The sequence below is a fragment of the Halyomorpha halys genome, unplaced genomic scaffold (genome assembly GCF_000696795.3).
Source record: "Halyomorpha halys isolate HHAL.00 unplaced genomic scaffold, Hhal_1.1 Scaffold1761.1, whole genome shotgun sequence".
NCBI lineage: Eukaryota > Metazoa > Arthropoda > Insecta > Hemiptera > Pentatomidae > Halyomorpha > Halyomorpha halys.
Window position 1 is genome coordinate 52,285 of NW_027112893.1, and position 19,561 is coordinate 71,845.

Below are 19,561 nucleotides of genomic sequence, written 5' to 3' on the forward strand. Positions count from 1 at the left end.
CTAATTTGTTTATTTTTATTTTATTCATGATTTAATCTTGAAACAAATAACATTCAAAGCATAACAAATGCTTTCAAAGAACATTGATAACTGAATATCAGCTAATGTAATGTGTAAAAACCTAAAGAACTATGCAAACAGTATGAAATTAACACTTTGTCCACTTATAAGTGGTATAAGTAGAAGATATGTATTAATATGAATTAATTTATACTGATAAATATCATGAGTAAATAATTTTGTCCCACTGTCATGGAATTACAAAAATATTGAAATTGAGTAATATTTCATCATTTTTTTTTTATTCTTATAAGTCTTGCAAAGGGAGGCTAATACAGATGAGATCAACGATTTTGATGAAACTTTTTTGATGATACTAGGTCGACAAATATTAGATACCTGTCTGAGGGTTCTTGCCAACGCGCCCTAGGAGAAAAAAATATTTCACATGTTTTGAAATTTTATGCATTATCATATACCTATAGCCTTTGCTCTGCAAATAGGTAATATAGGTATTTTAGGGCTATAATAAATAGGTAATTTGCATATGGTTATTATATACCAATAAATTTATTTTTTTGTGTAGAATAGGAGCAAGATATTGTTTATTGTATTGAATGAGTTCAGGTTTATACTAAGTTACAAAAACAAAAAGTCGCTCCTGGTAGAGTAGACAAAAAAAAATTTGTTTAGGAAAAAATCGTTTCAGATTCATTTTTAGCTTCTTTTGAACCCTTAACTACGAACTTTCATATTGATAAAAAATTATAAATGTTTGGGCTGTTTGGAGGATTTGTCCCCAAATCATGGGTTTCTGATCTGATAAAATATTTGTAGTTTTTGTGAAAATTCATATTCAATGGTTTTTTTAGTATGCTAAAAGGTGTCTGAAAAAAATATTGTTTGCCCTACTAAATACTAAATTTTTGGTCTTTGTGATATAGACCAATGAAAAAAAAAATCAAATGGTATATTGTTATCCTCATATACCAAAATAAAAACACACTCTACTAATCTGCACAGAACTTATCAAGGGTTTAGGACCATCAAAACTTCAGGAAATGGTACAAATTTTACCTCCATAAACAAATCAGAACTGTAAATATAAAATAAAATGCTTGAGAAAATTTTATTGATTTTAAACTGCTTTTTCTACCATACAAAGGCATAAAATCCAAAAGATATTCATATGGTTTGAAAAGATGGAAATTAAACTTTTCAACAGTTGTCTTATGTTGAATTTGGATAACATTGTTAATTGTTAATTTGATAACAGGAATTATGAATTTATTTCATGGACGTGGGACATCGCCAGAAAATAAATCTTCCAAAAATCAAGTCCACACATTTATAATTTTTGATCTATAAAAAAAATTGTGGTAGAGACACTAAAAACAAATCTTAATTGATTTTTTCCTAAGCAAATTTTTTTTAATCTACTGGTAATTTTTTATTCACTTAAACTCATTCAATACAATAAACAATACCTTGTTCTTATTCTACACAAAAAATAAATGTATTGGTATATAATAACCATTAGATACATGTAAAGTAAAGGCAGTATAAGATGATACATACATTTTCTAAAAATATGTAAAAAAACATTTTCCTCAGCTCCCAGGGCATATTGGCAAGAACCCTCCTACAGGTGTCCAATATTTTTTGATGTTTAATTAGACTGTAACCTTACACCAATAAATACTAAATACAGCCAACAAAAAAAAAAATTGGCAATATTAAGCTATATTTGTAAGAAACTCTAAATCACTAACAGACTCCTCATTAAAGTATGTTTAATGATTATGATAAAAAAAAAATAGATAAAATAATAAATATCATAACTTATATAATTAAAATACAATTTAACCAATAACTTACATCATATAGATTTCCAATAAACAATTTTGGCTTCAAACAATTTATGTTACGTTTGGACCAGTACTTGTTTCGTTCTTCAGCCCATTTTATTAAAATAAAGATAAGAGAAGAAATGAACAATGTAAATAATAAAAGAATGAGACCAAACATTTTTATTCTGAAAACATATTAAAAACCAGGTTTATTAGAAAATTAATCAAGAAATATAAATTTTATGGTATGATGTAATGTCAAAAACTTTATACATATTATTGCATTAATTTATGGAATCATTTCTATTTATTTTCATATTATAATAATATACAATAAAATACTTACATGATAAACTTAGTTGCTCATGCAGACAACTGATGTCATTCAAACTCCTGAGACAACTTGAATTATCTTATCACAGAAATTTTGACTTTTATCAGACAGTTTTGGAGGTCAAAATTAAAACTAGTAAAAGATTCTTATCAAATACATTTACATTCTTTTACATTTACTATCAAAGTAATACTAACAGATAAATTTGTTTACAATTTTATACTTAATAGCACATATCAACAAAAGATTTAAATAAATCAATTTATTTTTTTTCATTTTTCTGTTTTCAGTAATTCATTTCATTTATTTATTTTTACAAACAAAAATATGTAGATTAAATATAAAGTTATAACCTTAATTAACTAAACCTCAAAAGAAGGAGTCTGATTAAAATCTAACTCATTACACTTCACAAATTAATATTTGTGAGCTGTAAAGAGCTTAATTTACCAGTTTAAATTGGCTAAATTTTTATTTCATATATTCTTCACATTTCTAAATTTCCATGTAAATTAATATAACTGACTATTTAGATTCTACAATAGTTATTTTAATTTTTATTGGCATTGACAGTTATATGCTTCCTATATCTTAAATAAAACAATTATTTTATTCACTTATTCTCAGATAATTATTATTTACTAAACATTTTTCAATTTACATTATTAATATTGCAGGAATGATTAACTTTATGGTAAGAAATAAAAAACAACAAAAATATTCTTCATTGTTGATCAATAACATTTTAAGATAGTTAGTCATGACATGTTCCCTACATTTTTTAAAATACTAGTGTCTTTTAACTAGTTAATCAGTTTGGTATTACTATAATTTATAATTGTAGGAATTTGACGGTTAGTTCCCCACTCCCTATCCAGTTAATACTGGATCAACCTTTAGTTCATTCTCCAGCTTTCTTTCATTTAAAAAGCTGGGTGTCCTATTTTTTATTTATTATTATTTCTGTTTTCATTAATTGTCTTTATTTTGTTTTTTTTATACTTTTTACTCAACATCTTATTTTTATTTTCTTTAATTTACTATGTTCATTTTTACATAGATTTCCAATAATTTTTAGCCATACTTTTGTTTCCGTTATCTATTCTCTTACTTTGTTACATTATTTTAGATGTTTTTTCTTTTTTAGCCCTCAGGAAGCTCCTCAAAGTGGGGTGCAAATGATAAATAGTTTTATTACTATTCCTTTTGTATACTACAGTCAATCACCGATCTTCCAATAATTTTTTTTTTAATATTTATGTATTGATATTCAGAACTCTACTAAAAATATATATGATATATAAATTTTATGTGAGTTTTTTTTGCCAAGACTCCTATTCTTGGAAATTATAAGGAGTCCTGTACTGTATGAGTTATACAATGGCATGACACAGACATGTGGAAAATCTACCCATTGATAGAACTCCAATAACATTTCTAGAGTAGAAGATCTCAAGGCCATCATCTCTGAAAAGTCAGATACCTAGGAGGATTTTCAGGTAATGAAGCAGAAGCAAGGTTGGAAACAAGTGGGTTTGAGTAGTTAGAAAGTTTATCATGGAAGGATTGGTATCTAGTTCTGGCTATAAAACATCGAGGCCCTGATGGATGACTTGATTTGTGACAAAATAAAGGCATTAAGGATTATTCAATTTTTAACTGCAAGGATTGGGCAAAAGAGAAATTTTAAAGTTTAGAGGAGCCCCAAAACTCAACTAGTAAGTCCAAATAGGCCTTATTATGGTCATATAAATGAGTCTTTTGTAATTAGTTGAAAGTTAAGACTTTTAGTCTAGTAGATAGTTTTAGTAATCTGAATCGATGAGCAGTTTCCTGTCTTATCAGTCTTTTTTAAGGATTCCAAGTTAGTTATTTGTCCAGATGTAGTCGTAGTTTAGTTTAGTAGATGTAGTCCTAGATCTGTTTTATAGGAATAAGTGGAGCATTATTAAAGGATACTTTAGGGCAGGGAGTCACAATCTATAAATAAAAATATATCTATAAGTTAAGTTTTTATTTCCTTATTAATATATCCTTGTTAATATCACTCAAGGGTTAAACTCACAGATTAACGTGTGATCATAATCACAGCCCACAAGAACAGTACCATAATAATGCAATAAAAATATTAGTTAAATGTTAACTATAGTATGAATAAATTTATGTAGGTATTTATCACAAAAAAATGCATCTTAAACAAAAATTATAACATACATTATTCTAAAAATTCAGTGGTAGTCAAGGCTAATGGCAATAGGTTTCATACGCCCTACCCCACTGCTGCTGTACTCTGTATGCCAGAAATGGCTAGGGAGGGGGATAAATTTAAAAAAAAAAAAAGGAGAGATGCCTTAAATTTTTATGGTTAATATAATGACTACTGTTAATTCAGTGTAAAACAGTTTTTTTCCAAACAACTAGAAGGCCTTAAAATTGTCATTTTTAATTGGAAATAAAGAGTAATTTTTATCTTTTTAACAAGATGAAGTGGATGAAACAATATAGAAGCCCATAGAAGTGAGTGTGGGGGGACAAAGGACCATGAGGGCATACAAAGGTTCGATCACTTGGTTAGTGATCAAAGGAGAAGGTTCCTGAGAACAGGTGCAGGTAGCAGAGATGTGTGGGCCCTCCGTTGATCAGGTGGTTAAGGCACAGTTCTTAGCAATCTGAGAACTGAGGGCTGCACTGGTTAAAATCCGATCTGGGGGATGGTATTTTTCCCTTGACCGGAGGTCCCACAAAATGAAAAACTTGATCCCTCACCATGGTTGGAATAGGTTGGTTACCTTTAGACAACCCCTGTACCTCAGAAATGACAAGGAAAGGGAACATTTAAAAAAAAAGTAACAGATATGTATCATTGAAGGTAAAGTCCCAGTATTGTAGAGACTAATTAGGGTTCTATAATTGTGAAAGGGGAAATAGTATTGCCATGGACAAGTATTAGTTTTTATCCAAGATATAAAAGACAGTGCTAAAGGGAATCTAATGTTAACAATTGTAATGGTTGTTAAAGTTTTAATTACAGTTTATTTAATTGAATCTGTGTCATCATCATAAATATAAATTAAATAATAGAATACGTAACTAATTAAAAAAAATATGATATATACCGATAGAAAATATAGTTAAGATAATAAACTGAAGATAATATAGATACACTACAATAAATTTAAAAGAAGGATGTACAGACTATTAAATATAATGGTGTAAACCTAAAAATACAAAGTAATTAGATAATGATAACAAAAGTTTTCTGTATAGATAGTGATAATAATATTTTATCAAGAGTCTTGATCAAGTTTAATATATGGACGTAGGTATGTGAGATACAGCTTTTATCAATGTTATGGTTAACAGGTCCCCCTACCTATCCCTATTCAAGGTGTATGTAAATTGATTCAGAGATGGACCTGTTTTGGTGGTTAGGAAAAGTAGCTAAAATAGTGGTATAGTCAAAATCTAGCAAGTGATTAATCATAAGGGCATGTTCTGAGAATTTGGAGGGGGCTTGGTTGTGGGAAGTTGTGGATAATTTGTGTTAAGATATAATCTCAGTCCCAGTATTTCTGCATCTGTTCTGAGAAACCTTCTCCTTCGGTCACCAAAATAAGAATCCTTTGTCTGCCCTTACATAATATTCTTAGTCCCTTGGTCTCCCACTCTCACTTCCACAGCCTTCGTCTTGGCTCACTTAAACTACCATATATTGTATCATCAAGTTTATTGATTCAGTGAAAATAAAGAATACATAAAATGGAAATTAAATTATATATGGGGAGAAGATGGTTTGGAGTGTTCTTCTCTGACCACAGGGTCTGTAACATCCACAGTGACATTATTTTTTTATTTTTTGTAGGAAAAAAAAATTACTTACATAACTATTCAATGTATTATACATTTAATACTGTATCTATTTATTTATATATAAATAGAGTAAGCAGGATAAAAAAAACTAAAAAAAATAAGAATATTTTAGAAAATCAAAATACAAGATAAATAAATATCGCTATGGGTCCCGCAGACCCAACTGTCTCGCTAATACACTATGAAAATATAAAATTAAGTAGTTTTATGGTTCTGATTTTATAATATGAACACTTTTAACCAACTAAATATTCAAATTCACTAAGTCAGGTAGGCCATGTGATTTCATGAAAATCTCATCTTCTGATAGGAAATTAAATCAATAAATAATAAATGAAGTCATCATTAATTTATTAATTCACATTTGATATTTTTTGAATCACAAAGAATTATGTATCACCATTTGAATAAATGATTTACTAACAAAATATTCACCCATTCAGCAGTTCTATAACATTAAATGTTTTATCAAAGGCACTATAAAGATATTTTATTATATTATACTTCTATTTTAAAATTTATAAAAAAGAGTAAAATATGATCTCACATAATATTTGCTCTTTTCTACAAATAAGAAGTTTCATTTTAAGAATATTAAATAGCACACTTATACTGAATACTATTTCCAATTACATTTTTATTTGTCTAGGAACTCCTTACATAGTGATTGAAATAAAAGGGAAAAAAAAGAAAGAAAAAACCTTTACACCTTTGACATTTCAGATTTAAAGTGATGGAGACACATATGAAATAATTATTACTATTAATTATATTAATTATTAATAGAAGAGATATGAATAAAGAGAGTAGAGCTCAAAGCATTGCTATAATAAAGAATCATGATAACTATCTCATAGTGCTAGAGAAAATGTATAAAAGCACATGAGTTAATATTATTACTACATGTTGATACTCAATAACCAGATGCAAAACAGGAAGCTCAATTACGTTCCTCAAATTTTTCAAAAGTAAATAATACTTTCTCAGTTTGGTAAGTTCCCAATTTCTTACTGGAAAACTTTATAGGAAGTTTTGTCTTAGAAGAAAGTTTTACTTCATAATTCATCAAGAGCAGGGCTAAACCATACTTCATTATAAGTAATGCATACTTCATTGCTGAAAAAATAAAATAAAATATTAATAATAAGATTTTGATAAAGGATCTTTAAGATTTTGAGACCAAACTTGTATTTCATTGGAATAGGCCTAGAGGAAGAGTAGTGATATGAAATATGGTACATAAGGTTAATAATTAGAAACAATGCAGAATAGAGAAATTAGGTTTAAAGGCATAGTATATAGTATGTATAATATAACTGTCAGCTGATAATAAGGAATGTTTCAGTCACTAGTAAACTAACTATTAATTTATTAATTGAGCAAACCAGAAGGCTCAATGTCAATACCACCAATTGCTGGCTACTCACGTCTATCCAATTACGCCCTTCCAAATCTAAATCTACCAGATCAGTCTAGATGCAACTCTCCCATCAATGCTTCGGTCTACCCCTCAGATGTATACCGGTTGGTTCAGTATTTATATTAAAATTTTAGGGATTCTTTCCTTACTAAGTCCTACAACCTGGCATTCATCTTATTTGCCGCAATGCTATAACCTGAATTATATTTACAGGGTACAGTAACATCAATTCAGCATACTGTAGCCATCAAAATTCTACGGTTAACTCATCCCTTTTGTTCCAATTTTGCGTAATACTTTATTATTAAAACCTTAAATAATGTTCTTTGCTTAGTGTGAGAGGCCTTATCTCACATCCGTAAAGAATAGTAGGAAGGATAATAGTTTTGTGATTTCTAACTTTTAAGTTTCTGGACAAAAGGCATGAGCTAAGTAATTCCAAAATTGAAAAATAACAAGCATTTCCCGTCATTGACCGTGCCTTTATTTCTTCATTCATTTCATTTTTTCAAGTTATCATAAAACCTAAATACTTAAACCTATCGACCTGTTGAAATGTATGAGCTCCTATTTCTATACCACTAAAATTGCTCTTGTTTCTATTGCTAACCCTATATTTTGTTTTATTGATATTTATTTATTTATTATTAGTTCCTTACTATAGTTCATCAATATAGTTGTATTTAGTTTTATAGTTTCCTCATCTTAACCTAATAGTATCAAATCATCAGCATACCCAAGCAGATATTTCATCCTCCTAACCTAAGCTGAACCTTATTCAGTCTACATCACATTTCTAATGTATTCTAGTACTAGATTAAATAAGGCAGATGATATTGCCTTGTTTTAAACCTAACCAAACTTCGAAATTCTCAGTACAAAGATCACCAATTCAAGTTTAATTAAACGTTTTAGTCATACACATAATAGATTAATTAACTTAATTGGTATTCTATGTTCAATCAAAATATTCACACAGCTTGTAGTCATCAATAGAATCGTAAGCATGTTATTATTTTTATCTCTTATTTCTGTCACAACAGAGTCCCAAAATTTATGCAGTCAGTATACAAAGCTACCATTTCCTGTACATTATTTTGGATTTGTTATTTTTTATTTCTATTATTTTCTTTTTAAGGTATTCTCTTCTTTTATTTTTGTGGAACTAAGACATCTCATTCTTTAAGGCCCAGAAGTAAGTAAGATTGTTTTTGCTAGGATTATTGGGAGTTTTTAACTTAGTGACTTTTCTTTGTTCCAAATATGAAGACAGTCACAGTTTGTTCTTTTTATTTTCCCTTTTCCTGAGACACATTTACCAACCTCTTTAATATTATGTCTCATTCCTACTCATAACTCCTCAATATCTTCATGATCCTCATCATCTGATGGTTCTAAGGCTTTAAAATCCATATTTGATTTTGAGTGAAAATTGATTTTTAAATGAAGTGATTTTCAATTTCTCCAGATTAAAATATTTGGAACAAAAACCGTTTTCATCTCTCTTCTATATATTAAGTTTTTGTCAAATTTTCCCAATTACTAGAGTTCATAATCTGACTAACATTCTGGCATGCAATTGGATCTCACATTAATTATACTATTTTGCCATCTATGTTGTACTATGATCAATTTTATTTCGGGTTTGTGAATCCAGTGATGTCCACATATATTTGTTAATGGCCTTATGTTTAAACATAAAACTTTTGATTATTAGGTTTCTCAAGATGGCTAAGTTTATTATTCATTTCCTTTTTTAAAACCTGTTAACTATTTCTACATTCATAATATCAGGTTTACCAAGCTCATATGTGATTATGATTTATCAAGGTTATCAGTGTGATTCGATATTATTTTTCATAAATAACATTAAATGAATTATAAATGGATAATTTAGATTCAAATTCCTGAATAGAGCTTGAATATTTTTATATGTCAAGTTTTAATAGATAACCTTGCATTTCAGTAAATTATTTGCTAAATTGTTCATCCATGTTTCAAAATCAAACATCCAGGGAAAAAAACAGCAAAAAACAATATACTTATAAAACTTTGAATGAATTTAAATAATAAATAGATAAATTAATTTATTATAAGCCTAAGTGATCCTAGTGATTTTAAGTTGCTATTTCAGTCATAGGTATGTTTGAGAATCTGATCACTGTTTCAATTTTGATACCATTTATCATTATTTTAATGATAACAAACATTACAACAACTTAACACACTTATTTTAGTCTCCATGACATGCCATAAATCAATTTAATCCTTTATAGCAGTGGTTCCTAAAGTGGGTGGAAATTTTACAAAAATAGTTAAAATAGCAAATATATTATACAGGCATTTACTTTGTCTTTTCCTGCATATTTAACTACTCTAAGGATAATTGTTTTAACATTTTAATTATTTTTTTAGCTTAACAAGGGTGCTGCAAAAAATTTTGTAACACAACAAAGGTAGCTCGACAGATTTTTACTCCAAGAAGTATATCATGGCGATAGGTTTGAGAATCACTGATTTATAGAACAGAAGTTGATAAATCAACCACATACGTATCTCTCATCTCTGATCGTTTTTAGTAGAACTAGAATCTGTATTTATGTTATTTAAAGCTTCTAACTGACGAAGGTTAGACCACAAATGATGTAAAAAGTTTGGAAATGTATTTTTGGCCATTATTGGTTTAATCAGTGTTCTTTTAGCTTCAGGGGAACAAGGTGCCTCAGAGTAAGGTCCTGTGCTACTCACTTTGCACTTATTTGGCATGACTACAATTTTTTTAGTTTTATTTTCTTGCTTCTATATATAATGAAAAATCAAATATTATTATACATACTTTAACTGATAAATTTAAATACATTATATGTATTTTATTTATTTTGGCAAGTTATTATTTCAGAATTTTTGAATGATTGCCCGTTTATTTGGTTTTGTTATACCTCTTACTATTTTGTAAATTATTGTGATTATCATACATTGATTATTTTTTCAAATAAAAATAAAAAATTGGAAAATAAATCCTGCAAATTATGTTAATAGGTTAAATATAATTGAAAAAAGAAATTAGGAGACCAAATTGATTCCCAAGATTAACAAACCTATGCATATTCTTGGGCCCGCTCCAAATCCTAGGAAAGCTATTGGTTGTTGAGAGTCTTCAAATCTTTCAGGTTTGAATGAATTTGGCTCTGGAAAAATACTGGGATCTTTGTGAATAGATGATACAGGGATGTAAACTGGATCTCCTTTCTTTAAAATATAGCCATCAGGTAATGTATAATCTTTGGTGCATATTCTCATAAGTATAGGTGTAATAGGATAAAATCGTTGAGTTTCTGAAACAAACATTCATAAACAACCAAAGACCAAATATTGATGACAGTGGTAAATTACTAAAACTACAAGCTTATTATAAGAAAACCTATAGATATACATCTTATAATAAGCTTGTAGTTCTACTAATATAAAAAATATACGTATATATATTTTGAAATGAAATAATAATTAAAGATTATTATTACAAATATAAGAAGATGGTCAGGGTTGCGGTCAAAAGAGATCATTTAATATCATTATTATTATTTTTATTTATAATTATTCTTTCAAGAAGTTTATTTAATTTCTACTTTTTTTTTTACTGTATATTTTACGTATTTTTTTAAAATTTTTACTCTTATCATTGTTACTTATTTTTTATTCTTATCATTGTTTATTCAAGCTTATTTTATATTGATACTATTTTGTGTCTTCCTTCCTTTTATTTATATGTAATTTCTTATCACTTTATTTTTACATAATATTTATCCTAGCTTAAATTATCTTATTGTTGTAATATTCTCAGTTTTTTGTTTGTTTTTTTTGTATCTTTTTAGCCTTGATGAAGCCCTGCCAAGTGGGACGAAACATCAGAAAATAAATAGTTGTAAACTATTTTTGTTTCTCTTTTGACTGCAACCCTGACCATCTTCTTATATTTAAATTTTTACGGTCAACTATATATACATATATAGATTATTATTGCACTTTACACGAAGTACTAGAAAGTACAAATAATATCAAAGAAAAATTAAAGAAAATAAAAATAGAATGACTGTTTTTTTTTTTGTTATTTAATTGTAATATTAATGATGAACAAAAAATCAATGAAAAAGTTTTTGAAAATTAAAACAAAATAAAATGAAATGCTCGACAGTGTTATTTATGAAGCAAATGAACTGCTTCTATGGTTTAATACTGAGTGCCAAGCAGTGACCAACTCCAAAATTATTATATATAGACCAATGCTCAAGAGATACATTCAAAATTTGGTGCAGAAGTTTTGCCAAAATAAAAGGAATGAGAAGAGGCTTCACAGGCAGAAGGAGAGGACATCAGCAGCTCTAATGGTGAAGTGCGGAAGATATTTGGAGAATAACTTGAGCCCACAGATGGAGATGAAGTTCAACTGGTCTTCAAAAAGTTGAACAACAAAGCCCCAGGATCGGATTGCCTACCTGCCAAACTGTTCAAGCAAGATGGGAAAGAACTAGTAATTATGTTATGTGTCCTATATTCCAAAAAGGTGGTGTCTTGAAATGTTCCAACTATCGTGGAGTTTCCCTGCTTCCAATGGTCTGCAAGATCTTCTCAAGGATAGTCTTTGAGAGACTTCTCTTTGCTCAAAAGGAAATAGACTGCTCCCAAACAGGATTTATGCAAGGGAGGTCCACCATTGACCACATTTTCTCTCTTAAAATTTGACTGGAGAGGGTGAGGGAGTTTGGGATCAGTGCTCACCAATTATTCTTAGATTTCAAGGCATCACATTTGGCGAGAACCAAATCCTGAAAAAGATGCTAGACGAAAGGTTGTGACAGAGATTAGTCAGAAGACCTGATGATGCTCAGTTCATTCTGGGTATTTGAAACTGGAAAGCAATAGCTCATCAGAGAGATGACTGGTATTATGATGTATTCATTATGAAAATTTGATAAAGACATGTTGGAACATGTCTTTATCAAATTTATCAAAATGTCCAAGCTTCCTTGGAAGGAGCCTATGTATGGTGTGTAGACCCTCTTGTATTTATTCAAAGCCATACATTAATGAATCTACAGTTCTCTTCTTCTCTCCTTTCAAATTGCAGTCTTTATTTATCTACTATACTGTACAAGTGTTTCACTACTGCAGTCATAATTAAGCTTAAGCTCTTTATTATTTAAAAGTATATTGTTCTTATCCAGGTTGTTTATACCATACAAAACTGATCTAGTATAAAAGATGATACTGAAATCCAGTTATAAAAAGTAAAAAAAAATAAAACAAATTAGAAAGGGAACACCTTTTCATAAAATCTGTAGAGAAAAAGCTAAACCAACTTTTTCCATCTGATATTTATTTCAACTAAAGGAGAAAAATTTCAATACTTTTTTTTTATTTACTGTTTGTTAAGATGAGAGATAACTAAACAGAACTAAATATTACCTTTAATAACTTGATCCAGATATTTCATATTCTTTACTGCATCATATGTTAGGCCACCATTAAGTTTGACTTGTAACATTATTTCTCTCCTAGCAATATCCTGTATATCAATATTTTTACATAATTCCACCATAGTATATGTCAACAAAACAGCAATAGCTTCAAAACCAGCAGTTAAAACATTATTAGCTTGTGCCATAAGTAGATCGTCTGTGATATCTGGATAAAAATCAAACATTAAAATTTTAAAAAAAGAAATTTAAAAAATGAATCATTAGTAAAAGAAGTTACAACAACAAATTTTTCAATTCAATAATACAAACTTTCAATCAAAAGTGGTAAATAAACTCTTATGTCAAAACTCAATCTATTGAAATAAACTCAATAACTAGTCATTTGGATTATAACAAAACAAAATTCTAAATACATGGAAAATCCATCTATTAAAAATGTCTATAAACAGACTAACAAAAAATATACAGGAAGAAAAAACAGAGAAAATGGCAACATTGACAACTCAGGAATAAGTGGAAGGACCTCATATCAGACCTGGGAGGGAAAAGAATACTTACCATGGATGAGGTCAAAAAGTTGGCTATGGATAGACAAGTATTTAAAGAATTATCTATTCCTTATAATTAAGCTTAAGTTCTTTTTTATTTAAAAATATATTGTTCTTATCCGAGTTATTTATTATTGTACAAAACTGTTATGAGGATGAGGTCAAAAAGTTGGCTATGGATAGACAAGTATTTAAAGAATGGATAATGATTGCATCAAAACTGTAAGATATACACGTGGTTGAAAGAAAAAGAAGAATAGATGCTATCAGGTATAAATAAAATTTAGATGTTAAGTTAGTGCTGTATTTCATCGTATAACTAGAAAGAATGACCTAATTTTTTCGTCATAATTGAACTATTTATCCAATGTTAATGGATAAAGCATTTATTAAACAATGTGAAGTACATTACCTACCTGAAACTTATAACTGATAATTTTATAATTGTCAAATGATATTACTTTGGTAAAATGAAACGGTAGTTGTGTTTGCATATATATTACTGAATAAGACATGTCCCATTCAAGAACAAACTTGTAGAGAAATAATTAGAATAAAGGTCAGACATAGTTAGCTTACCCAAAATTTCAGGGGTGTTCAAAACTAATTCTTTTCTAAGATAATCTTCAACTGAATCTAAATTTTTTAGCTCTAGTTTTCCTTTTTCTCTCAGCTGAATCATCATTTCAATAAAATCATTCCTTTGTATGTTGTTAGCCTTCCTATAATCAATGGTTTTTTTGAGTATCTCACTATAGTAATTGCCCACTTCTCTATAGACATGAGGAATTCCAAGTTTATTTCCCAATTTAGGAAACAGCATGTGTAGCCAAAAATGAAACATGGATAGAAAGCTGACATCTAATATTTTCTTCCCCATTTGCATAATTTCTGAATTTGGATCATTCAAACCTCCTGCATCCAGACCAAAAGCCGTTGATCTGAAATTTATTAAGATGAGGAAGTGTGAATAAACAATTATTTCAAGGGTAATTCAATTAATGGAACAGTGATATAAAGAGAAAAATGTTTTAACTCAAAAATAGAGCAGGGGTGCCCAATCCTCAGCATGTGCGTCACAATGTACATTTTATTTATGTACGTTTTATTATTATTATTATGAAAAGGTAATTTAGAATTGGCATGTTTAACATTAGTAACATCACTATCCTGATAATAGAAATTTTAAATCAGAAGGATGGTGTAGCAAGAACTGAAAGATCTTATGATCAGAAACTTTTCCTGAAAACAAGGATTTAGCACAAAAAAAAAAAAAATAAAAAATAAAAAAAAGAATATTAATTTTTGAAAGGCAGCAATAACTTTGAGTTAAAGATAATTAACAAATAGCAACTAAGTAGAACAAGATTCTTCTGAATATATATAGAAATAATAATTGTGAAGAAGTATCAAGAATGGGGAGAAGGATGGAATATGGGAAACCATTGGTTGAGGCATAAATTATTAAAAGGTTGGGCACCCTTCAAGTAAAGCAATAAACAAAGGGGAAAAAAGGGACATTCAACTAATCTGTTTCAAATTATTATATGAACAAATTCAGAAACTGGACTTACCCTATAATATCCATAGAAAATAAGATCATCAATTCATGAATATCAATGTCATTTCCAGTCCTACTATCAAGGTGCTGCAATAAATTCTTTCCTATACCTGGCATTGAGTCATACATAGATCTTAATTTACCTGTTGTGAAAATTGATGCCATTTGAAGCCTATGGAATGGAAATAATTAATTAATTTTCATTTAAGATAAGTAAAGAGGATAATAAAACATTATATCTTATTTATTGATTTTTTTATAAAAAATAATATTTAGATAAATAACTTTTTGGCAAATTTAAAATATTTTTTTATACCTATATGTACTAACATGTTAATTCCAATGATCATTAATTTTATTTTCTCAATAACCCACAAGTTCTAGTTTTGGTAGGAGGAACTGATCATGGCAGTGACTTTGACCAATTTGTCTGTTTTGTTTACTCCTCATGGGTAGCTAAAGGTTGCAAACTGCCATAATCAGAGTGTTAGAGTTCTTTTCATGGATGCACAACAAAATAAATATCAACTGATGGGAATCAATTAGTCAAAATAGAAAGTAATCAAACTTACACCGCTCTGGGCTCTTCCTTAGCTAACCCAGTTAGAAGTTTAGTAATTAGTAAAAAAAAAAGTTTAAACCAAGATAGCACTTCGATATATTAATAAGATTCGACTTTGATAAGAGTTTCGATAAAACTTTAATAAAATAAAATTTTCCTAAAAAAAGCTTAAGGTTGAAAAAATCTATAATAGTATTAAATGCTTCCACTATTAATCATATAAAAAGTGTAGTGTTTATTTTAGGCACAATAAAATAAGTTACACCAACTTATTTGTGTTTCACTGTGACCTCACCCCCAACCATCTTCTCCTCGTACGTCATCCACGGTCAACTATCTCTCATAATTATAATTGATTTAAATTTGAAAAATAGAACTTAAGCATAAAAAAATAATTTTCTATATATAAATGAAATTATCTTTTTATATTAAATACACATGGTCAAATATTTGATACAAAGAAATGTTCTGATTTTTAGTCTAGAACTACTCATTCTTGTTTTTTCAAAATAAATTTTCCCAACATGCACTCCCCTTTACTGTCTAAGATGTCTTAACATATAAACTTTCACTTCACACAAACAATAAAGTGATTACTAGAGATCAGATTAATATGAATTTACCTATTATTTTTTTTTTAAGTCTAATACACCCTCCTTTGATATTTTATGTTTCATACAATTTAAAATCAATTTTAATAGTACAAAATTTTTATCTGGAAGCTTATTACATATTTTTGTCCCAAATAAGTCACCGAAGAAAATTCATATTGAAAATTAAACGAAAACAAGAGGAAAGTTTTTAAAAATATTTTTATGTTATAAGTATATTAACACTTTTATTTAATATTTTAAAAATAATTTTGATTTTTTAAAATTACTTTCACTGTTAATACAAATGTTATTTTGAAACAACTTTATCTTTGATTGACATAACAATTTTTGTTTTATTAAAAAAGAGAATGTAAAAGATTAACAAGGTATAAAAAAATTCAAAGCCACATTAATGTTTGCACTGCATTTACTTTTAAACTTGATCTTGAACCTTTAAATGAAAAAAATTCTATATTTTAAAACTAAAAATTCTTAATTAACCATTTAAATAAACTTACAACATTAATTAATATCTACTATATGCATTTCAATACTTATAACATATCTTTTTTATAGAAATAAGACTTTATATTCGCAAATATCTGACAAATTGATAGTTTAAGAAAATGAGTAGTGCTTAGCAGCCCTAAAATTACTAATGGCTTCCTCTCTTATAACATTGATTAACCAGTATCCACAAAAACCCATATCAAGTGTTCAGTACTTGACAAGGAACTGATGTTTCTTGATGAACAGTCAAGCAAAGAAGTATTTTGTTCAGAATATACCAGATTTCACCCTAATTAAGGTTACCCACTTTAGAGAGGCCAAGACACAGAATGATGGCTTTTATAGTATTATAAAAGAATAAAGAAATATCTTTCACAGCTGGACCCGACCCTGGGCCCAGGAGTTAAGGAATGCCTTACTTACTGAGTAACCCCACTCTTCTCTTAAAATATATTGTCAATTCTTATGTACTATTTCGTACAGACAAGGTTACAAACTATCTTATTATAATAATATTACTGCTTTAGTAATTTAATGTGTCACAGCTGTCAAATTCCTATAGCCCAAAAGGGATAAACAAGTCTCAATGGATTCACTTTATTGTGTGTGATAATAAAACTACAACTGGTCTGGTCAGGATAACACAAAAGTATCAAATTTTCTAGTTTATATATTAAATAAGTAAAAGCATAAAAACTAAAATTTTAAAAGTATACCTCAATGCTCTCCACTTATTTCCTGACAACATGAAAAGTTGGGTTCCCCATGAAACATCATCCACTTCTGATACATGATCAACAAAGTAACTGAAATCTTTGATTAAGATTTTTCTAGCCAATTCAAGATCTCTTACTATAAGCTTTGGAGAAATGAATTCATAAAACCTTTAACATAATTGTTATCAGTAATAAAAACAATATTCAATATAAAGTTGTTTTGTCTTCAGTATTTTCTGACATACTTAATTTTATATAAATTATCAATGATATAATGATATTTATTGGAATGGAAAATGTAAAAAACTTTCTCATCTCACCCGATGACCAATTCATTTGGATAATCATTATAGAAGTCATCAATAACATCCATGAAACTTTTTTTGCCAAGCACCACTGGAAGATAATTACCAAGCACAGGAAAAGGTTTGGAGCATTTTATGCCCTTTCTTTCCCAATGTCGGTTGATTGAACAAGTCCTCTTTAGAATGAATGATAGCAAAGCAACCAATAATATACTTAAAACAACTGCTAACATCCTGGAAAAACAAATAATAAACTTAGTCTATAAACTATTAGAATGTTATGTATAGCTTTTTATAAAATATATATATATATATATTTAATAAAGTACTATGATGATAAATATTATCACTTGTTTGTGACAACAGAGTTTTCTAGAAATACTTTAGTAAATAGGTGATTAAAATATACTGTCATTTTTGTTCTGTGCCAATTATGATAACAGGTAAGAAGTAAGAAGTATATCCAAAAAATTAAGAATAGGTATTCTATAAATTGTATAAGATCTTTTATGAAGAACTTAATATTTCTCTAAATTTTAACAGTTTTTGATTAATAAACATAATAACTTCCAAATGTGTGTCAATTGACTTCTTCAAATATAAATTAAGAGGTTTACTATGGGACAGTACCACATATTTCCTTAATTTTTAAATAACAATGTTTTATTTTCAGGACTAGGACTTGTCCTATATTAAAAATATTTTTTTTTTGTTAGCAGCCCTACTTTGAAAAATATCAATTGAAATCTGTAGACAGACTGTTTTCAATTTATCTTACTTTGTACTGGTGAAACAGGTTTATTAGCAACATACCACTGCTTTACCTAAAAAGCAGCACATCTGACAAACTTGCTTCAAAGATATTATCATTACCCTTGATAAGATTTTCTTTCTCCAGTGTAATATCTAAATAGACCATCCCAAAGCTAATAGGACTGTCAAAACGTAACCAGTCGTTATATAATACAATGTATAGAATTTATCAAATACAAAATTAAATATATACATTGTAATATGCTCTTTTTTAGTAAATAGTATATTTTGATGTATAAATGGTTTTAATATGTTTTATTTTATGTATCATTTTAATATTCATTGTTTTGTTTATCCAAAAAGCAAACTAACCAAGTTTCATTGTTTATAATAACTTCGTGATTCCAAACGAAGCCAAGATGGCGGTACATAGAATAAAGGCCACATTGAGCAAATTCAAATATCATAAAAATTATTTTAACTCTTCCCATCATAATTGAAAATACAGTAAATTAAAGGAAAAATAGAAATCAAGAAATAGTGCTAATGAATAATATTCAGAAAGTAAATCATTTGGAAAAATCCCTAACTATTGTGCGACAAGCGATGTTTACATGGAACCTCAAGGCAGGTTTTGAACTTGTGTCACGGGAGTTCCGTTGGTGGCGCCAAGGAGAGAGGAGTATGAAGAGGTGGTCGTGAGTTAGCTGTCAAGAAGGAAGCCATATTTGATGCTAGGACAGGACAAAGATGAGAACAAGGAAGGCGTCAAAGAATCAACAAAGGAGGATCGTTAGTATATAGAGCTTGGTTAGTTTTGTTATAACTAAATTAGAATACATTTGTATAATAGATTTAAATTAAATTAATTGAGATTATTGTAAATGCCTGTTCTGATTGTCTAGTAACAACACGCCCTGAGATTAAGAGTCTCTCTCTTTCTTTTTATATAATAAAATTAAGAGTCTTTTATATTATTAAATTTGAATAAATTATATTATCCATTTAAGAGTAAAGTTCTTAATTTGAACCCAAAGTTATTTCTCTTATATTTGAAGAAAG

At 28.4% G+C, this 19,561-nt stretch overlaps 1 protein-coding gene across 1 annotated transcript in view; it reads right to left on the reverse strand.

Moving 5' to 3' along the window:
• The window catches only part of LOC106690577 (uncharacterized), a 25,209-nt gene extending 7,229 nt beyond the window's left edge, over positions 1 to 17,980 (reverse strand). Inside the window, exons 1-9 of the mRNA XM_067050581.1 lie at positions 17,762 to 17,980; positions 17,442 to 17,609; positions 15,074 to 15,232; positions 14,079 to 14,440; positions 12,938 to 13,156; positions 10,573 to 10,809; positions 6,998 to 7,170; positions 5,377 to 5,402; positions 1,879 to 2,035 (exon numbers count right to left, since the gene is read on the reverse strand). Coding sequence (XP_066906682.1) covers positions 1,879 to 2,035; positions 5,377 to 5,402; positions 6,998 to 7,170; positions 10,573 to 10,809; positions 12,938 to 13,156; positions 14,079 to 14,440; positions 15,074 to 15,232; positions 17,442 to 17,609; positions 17,762 to 17,979 — 1,719 coding nt within the window. The 5' untranslated portion in view covers position 17,980. The remainder of the gene's footprint in view (positions 1 to 1,878; positions 2,036 to 5,376; positions 5,403 to 6,997; positions 7,171 to 10,572; positions 10,810 to 12,937; positions 13,157 to 14,078; positions 14,441 to 15,073; positions 15,233 to 17,441; positions 17,610 to 17,761) is intronic.
• Positions 17,981 to 19,561: the final 1,581 nt, after the last annotated feature.